Genomic DNA, 5,221 nt, shown 5'->3' on the forward strand with positions numbered 1-5,221 from the left:
CTGAATACTTAGGACCATGTGATATTTCAGTTTTTCTTTTTTAATAAATCTGCAAAAATGTCAACAATTCTGTGTTTTTCTGTCAATATGGGGTGCTGTGTGTACATTAATGAGGAAAAAAATTAACTTACATGATTTTAGCAAATGGCTGCAATATAATAAAGAGTGAACAATATAAGAAACAATACCCAATAACAATAACAATACCAACCCCCGATAGTTAAAATATTTCTTATATATTGTGTATATTTAAACTATCACACTCACACGCTCGCTCGCTCGCACACACAGACACACATACACACTCACACGCACATACAGGTTTGTTTTTGTGAAAAGTGGGGACTCTCCATAGGCGTAATGGTTTTTATACTGTACAGACCGTATATTCTATTGCCCTACACCAACCCTACCCCTAAACCTACCCCTCACAGGAGACTTTCTGCTATTTCAGATTTTCAATACACTCCATTCTGTGTGATTTAGAAGCGTTTTGAAAAGTGGGGACATGGGGTAATGTCCTGAAAAGTCACCTTCTCCTTGTCATACCTGTCATACCTTTGTCATTATACACATTTATGTCCTCATTTGTCACAAAAATGCGCACACTCTCTCACACACACACACACACACTCTCTCTCTCTCACACACACACACAGACATACACGCACGCACTCACACAGACATACACACACACAACGTTTGTTCTTCTGAACAGCTTTATAAGAGGTTCCAGTTCTCTGCTCCTTCTAAATCGATGGGATGTGGGAAAAACTGGAATGTAGATCTGATTCTTAAGTTCCTGCTTGCAAACGGTGAGAGGTGTGTGTGTGTGTGTTGGTCAGTTATCTGGAGCAGCCGTGTCTGATGACCATGACCTCATGCGTGTCGCTCCGCAGGCTCAGCGCCGTCTACGGGAACAGCAACCTGCTGAACTGAAATCCTGATGGAGGACGAGCGAGTGGCGGCGGTGCGATCCGAAGGCGAGGTGAGCCCAAACACAGCTTCATCTTCACACGACCCCGATGACCATGATCTGACCGCGTTCTCGTCCCGATGAAGGTCTTCCGCTTACTCAACCACCCCATCAGCCAACTCCTGCCAGATCGTCCTCCCGCAGACGCACCTCAACAGGAAGTCAGGTGGGAAATACTCATTACATTTCTGCATGTTCTTCTTTCATCCTATGCACATTAAATATGGCATGGCAACAGAAGCTCAAATGCACGTGCAAGAACCAAAGTTTGTTTTCGTGCATCAAGCACATGCGTTCAGCTTCAGGTGTAACTTGTCTGGCTTTTGAGGGCCCTGTTCTGGTGTTTGTGTGCAGATATCTACGTGTGTTTGCTGTCCTTCGCTCATAACGTGGCAGCGGAAGGCAACTACATTGATGTGGTCAGCACGATGGTGGAAACCTGCTACCCGGAGAAGGAGGTCCAGCCCGGTCTGGAGCCCATCGTGGAGAAGTGAGCAGCAAATGTGTTGTTCATGCGTCACTCACGGTTGGTTTGTCCTGCAGGTTTGTGTCTGTCAGTAACCTGATGGTCTGGACAGACGACGGCCGCAGGAGTCCGGTAACGTGCTCTCCGCTGCTCCAATGACATCAGCACCAGCCAGAGAACGCTGACCGCTTGTGTTTCTCATCTAGATCTTCATCTCCCGCTCATACGACCACATCATGGATCTGTACCGCCGCGCCACAGGCTCCGAGTTCATCCTCAGGGACCCCAGAGAGACCGACGCTGACGACTGAACGAGCGACACCACTAACACTAATGAAGAAAGTGTTGTTTCTTCATTAGATTAGCGTTGATCATCATTTCAGTCGTGTGCAGTTTCTCCAGGTGTGGGTCAGTGGGGTCTACGGTTTCTGGTTCCTCTCCTGTGTTTTACAGAAGAGGGAGAGTCGTAGATGACGGAATGATGATTTCTGGCCTGACAATCTCTTCAAGGCTGCAGTGGATTTTCTGTGACAGACGCATAACAACACACATTCATGTCTGAGACATCACTGTAGAACCAGAGCAACAATAATCAGTCGATGTTCCTGATGTTAGTTTGTGCAGTGAATGTGGTCACCACTGATCAGCTGCTCCTCAATATAATGTAGAAACTTTACTTTTCTGTGAAGCTGCTTTGCAACGGTTTGTATCGTGAAAAGCGCTACACAAATAAACGTGAATTGGGTTGAACTGGCGTTTGACGTGTTGCAGTGTTTCCTTCATTGCATCTCTAGCAGATGTTTTTCTTCGAGTCTTACAGTAGTTAAAGCTACGTTTACACTCTCAGTCCAGATCTGATTATTTGTGTCCGACTGCGTCCCATAGCGCTCTTTGGTTTCTATGAGAAAGTGACACAGCACTCAGACCGAAACACTTTTGCACTTTATTTCGATAGTCCACTTTAGACATTCTACTAACTATAAGTTACATTGTAACTACATTCTCATTAATTTGCAACTACAGGTCTACTAACTCTCAGAGTCGACTGTTAGGTTAGGTTTAATGTTAGTAGAATAAGTTGACATATACTTGCAAAGTTTCTCGTAGTCAGTATGTTGTGGATCCATCCAAATAAAGTGTTAGAAGATATCAAGCAGACGGTCTACTAATACTCTAATGACTGCTAGTTGACATGTAGATGCAAAGTTACTTACAGTTAGTAGAATGTCTAAAGTGGACTATGGAAATAAAGTGTTACCGATTTAGTTGTTGTTGATGCTTGCTAAATATGATCGGATTCCAAAGTGCAGAAGAATGGGATTTGCACTGGCAGTCTTGTGTCATGTGATGATTGTGTGCTAGATGATAGTGCTGTGTATGTGGCGCTAATAAAGAGTGTGTGTTTGTGTCTGATCACACATGAGCACAGAGGACAGAGAGATCCAGACAGATGTGTGTTAATACCTCTAATCTGTGTTTATTCACTCTCCACTCACACACACTACAGCCAGAGATCACGTGACACACTGTACTGAGAGAACATGGCTTCCCAGAGTCCTGTTCTCTGTTATTCGGCCGCAGGAGGAGGGATCAGGCCTGCCGCGGCTAACCGTCTCTCGCTGGACAGGAAGTTGAACGTCGCACATGCGTTAGGCTGCGAGGAGAAACGTTTCACTGTTAAACTGCTGTAACGTGTGGGTTTATTCCAGACGAGCGCAGAGACGTGTTTACCGTGTCCTGAACCTCCACAGCGATGCCCTTCTTCTTCAGGAAGTCCAGCACGTTTGGATCCAGACGCTCCGTACGAGCCCCCGTCCCCAGAACCAGAATCTCTGCAAGACCACCGGCAGCCCGGGTTACTATCATAACTACAACCCCCCAAAACCATTATAATGCTGATTTTATTTCAGCTAGTTGCCAAGGCTACTTATTTTAGTTTGGAATTAAAATGAATAAAAACTGTATAGAATTTAAAAAAAAAACCAATGACAAAAAGCACAATGAAATTACTAAAATTAAATCAAATTAAAAAGAAAACAAAAATAAAAACTAATTCTGAGTATTAATAAAAATGTATACTATCTCGATACTAAAATAAAACTGCACTGCATACTGACTACTAGTTTTTACAGTAGTACGATACATTATCACATGACCTCGTTATGGTTATTAATTAATAAAGTTCAGGAATAAAGTCCTGAAGAAAATAATGACTAAGATTGCACATCTGGACAAATGCAGAAGATCTGTGTGTTTAGTGCATACTATGAACACTGCAGAAGCTGAAGTATTTAGTACTGTAGTGTTCACTGTAGTAAGTGTTTAATCACCAATGCGTGGCTCCAGAAGGTAAAACAGAGACAAACTCTCCACCGTGATGTCCGTGTGATGGCCAACCTGCAACAACACACACACACAGTGAACACACAAAGAGAGAGGGAGACACACACACACACACACACACACAGAGAGAGAGAGAGATGCTTCACTAACATCTACTGCTGCTCTGCATCACAGCATCAGAAAGCGTGCAGTGATCAGGGTTAGTGCTGCAGGTGTGCGCTCACGTTCCACTGCAGGACGGCTGGCGGCAGGACGGCGCACGGCCCCAGCACCGTGTTCCCGCTGATGCTGAAGCCCCGCGGGCTGTAGCTGTAGATGACGGCTCCTCCGGCCGCCTCCCTCTGCAGCAGCGTCACTGTGGTCCTCTGGTACAGCTCGTCGTCGGCCGGACCGAGCCTGTGGCGGCGCACCAGAGACACTCTGCAGCACAGAAGCAACAACACAGTGCTGAACACCGAATCCCACAATGCACTGCGCTCGACCTTCTAGTATTTGATTCGACTAAAAAAAAGCATTTTTACACACAACAATGATTTTATTTACAGAAATACTTGTATACGTGAGATCACTGTACTGTGTCTGAATATACACTATAGAGGACACGGCTGCGCGTTTACCGGCTCAGAGCCGGAAGAAGCCTCGCACCGAGCCGCAGTCGGTGACCGGATCCCGGTGACAGCAGCCTCGCGCAGCTGACGGCCGCCATGACGATGACGCACGGGACTCACGAGCGCGCGCAGACGGACACGCGCACCGCTGACGTCACCCTCTGCTCAAACGATCATCTTAAACACTTAACAGCTTCAAAACTGTGTATGTTATCGATTATATTCGCCATTTAGTAAATGTTTATTGATACTTGTTTTTATAGCACATGTCGATATTCAGACAGAACTCCGCAGTGATGTTTTCTTGAGCCTCCAGCATCGGTGCTCCGTGAATCCTGCAGCTCTGAGCTCGACTACTTTCCCTGGAGGCGCGTGACTGCCTGTGCGCGCGCCCGCTGTCGTGTTTACGGGGCTGCGGTTCTGCGCCTCGCGCGTTCACACGGTCTGAGCGTGTTATGATCGCTTCTTCTGCTTACACCGCTCCTCTGAGTGCGCCATTAACGCGCGCCGGACGCGTCAGCGCGGTGGAAACGGCCGGTTAACGATGTATCGCTCTCTGTTCGACTTCAGCTCGGCGGAGCGGAACGCGCTGCGCTTCCCCGCGGGAGACTCTTTCCTCGTGCTCGAGCGCAGCAGCGCGCACTGGTGGCTCGCGACGCGCTGCAGCTCCGGCGAGACCGGATACATCCCCGCCGCGTACCTCGAGAAGATACCGGTGAGACGTGTGTGTGTGTGTGTGCGTGTGCGTGTGTGTGTGCGCGTGTGCGTGTGTGCGCGTGTGCGTGTGTACTCACTGTGCGTGTGTGTGTGTGTGTGTGTGTGTGTGTG

General features: G+C 47.3%; 3 protein-coding genes across 5 annotated transcripts in view; 2 read left to right on the forward strand and 1 right to left on the reverse strand.

The window, feature by feature from the left end:
* The first annotated feature begins 757 nt into the window (after window positions 1-757).
* Window positions 758-1,914, forward strand: LOC107571562 (rab GDP dissociation inhibitor beta). Its single transcript, XM_016257891.1, has 5 exons — window positions 758-815; window positions 1,092-1,142; window positions 1,331-1,466; window positions 1,520-1,574; window positions 1,649-1,914. The coding sequence occupies exons 1-5, from the start codon at window positions 758-760 to the stop codon at window positions 1,751-1,753; spliced, it is 405 nt and encodes a 134-aa protein (XP_016113377.1). The 3' UTR covers window positions 1,754-1,914.
* A 981-nt stretch (window positions 1,915-2,895) lies between these two features.
* ndufaf3 (NADH:ubiquinone oxidoreductase complex assembly factor) lies at window positions 2,896-4,581 on the reverse strand. The gene is made up of 5 exons (XM_016257904.1): window positions 4,403-4,581; window positions 4,010-4,205; window positions 3,773-3,839; window positions 3,174-3,274; window positions 2,896-3,096 (listed from the first exon to the last, which is right to left on the reverse strand). The coding sequence occupies exons 1-5, from the start codon at window positions 4,489-4,491 to the stop codon at window positions 3,010-3,012; spliced, it is 540 nt and encodes a 179-aa protein (XP_016113390.1). The 5' UTR covers window positions 4,492-4,581; the 3' UTR covers window positions 2,896-3,009.
* A 188-nt stretch (window positions 4,582-4,769) lies between these two features.
* nckipsd (NCK interacting protein with SH3 domain) overlaps window positions 4,770-5,221 on the forward strand; it is an 8,834-nt gene continuing 8,382 nt past the window's right edge. For all 3 annotated transcript variants that reach the window (XR_001607200.1, XM_016257900.1, XM_016257899.1), the window contains exon 1: window positions 4,770-5,108. Coding sequence is in view for 2 of the 3 variants with exons in the window: in XM_016257900.1 (XP_016113386.1) it covers window positions 4,938-5,108 (171 nt within the window). In the remaining variant the exon portion in view is untranslated. The remainder of the gene's footprint in view (window positions 5,109-5,221) is intronic.

The sequence above is a fragment of the Sinocyclocheilus grahami genome, unplaced genomic scaffold (genome assembly GCF_001515645.1).
Source record: "Sinocyclocheilus grahami isolate Dianchi unplaced genomic scaffold, SAMN03320097.WGS_v1.1 scaffold1614.1, whole genome shotgun sequence".
Lineage (NCBI taxonomy): Eukaryota > Metazoa > Chordata > Actinopteri > Cypriniformes > Cyprinidae > Sinocyclocheilus > Sinocyclocheilus grahami.

Bases quoted from the DNA above. Each gene is read 5' to 3' on its own strand.
- ndufaf3 (XM_016257904.1), bottom strand. From the start codon at position 4,491: ATGGCGGCCGTCAGCTGCGCGAGGCTGCTGTCACCGGGATCCGGTCAC. The intron at 4,206-4,402 runs GTAAACGCGCAG...TCTGTGCTGCAG, and splicing joins CTTCTTCCGGCTCTGAGCCG to AGTGTCTCTGGTGCGCCGCC. The intron at 3,275-3,772 runs GTGATTAAACAC...GTGGTCTTGCAG, and splicing joins CCTTCTGGAGCCACGCATTG to AGATTCTGGTTCTGGGGACG.
- LOC107571562 (XM_016257891.1), top strand. From the start codon at position 758: ATGGGATGTGGGAAAAACTGGAATGTAGATCTGATTCTTAAGTTCCTG. The intron at 1,143-1,330 runs GTGGGAAATACT...GTTTGTGTGCAG, and splicing joins GCACCTCAACAGGAAGTCAG to ATATCTACGTGTGTTTGCTG. The intron at 1,467-1,519 runs GTGAGCAGCAAA...TTTGTCCTGCAG, and splicing joins CTGGAGCCCATCGTGGAGAA to GTTTGTGTCTGTCAGTAACC.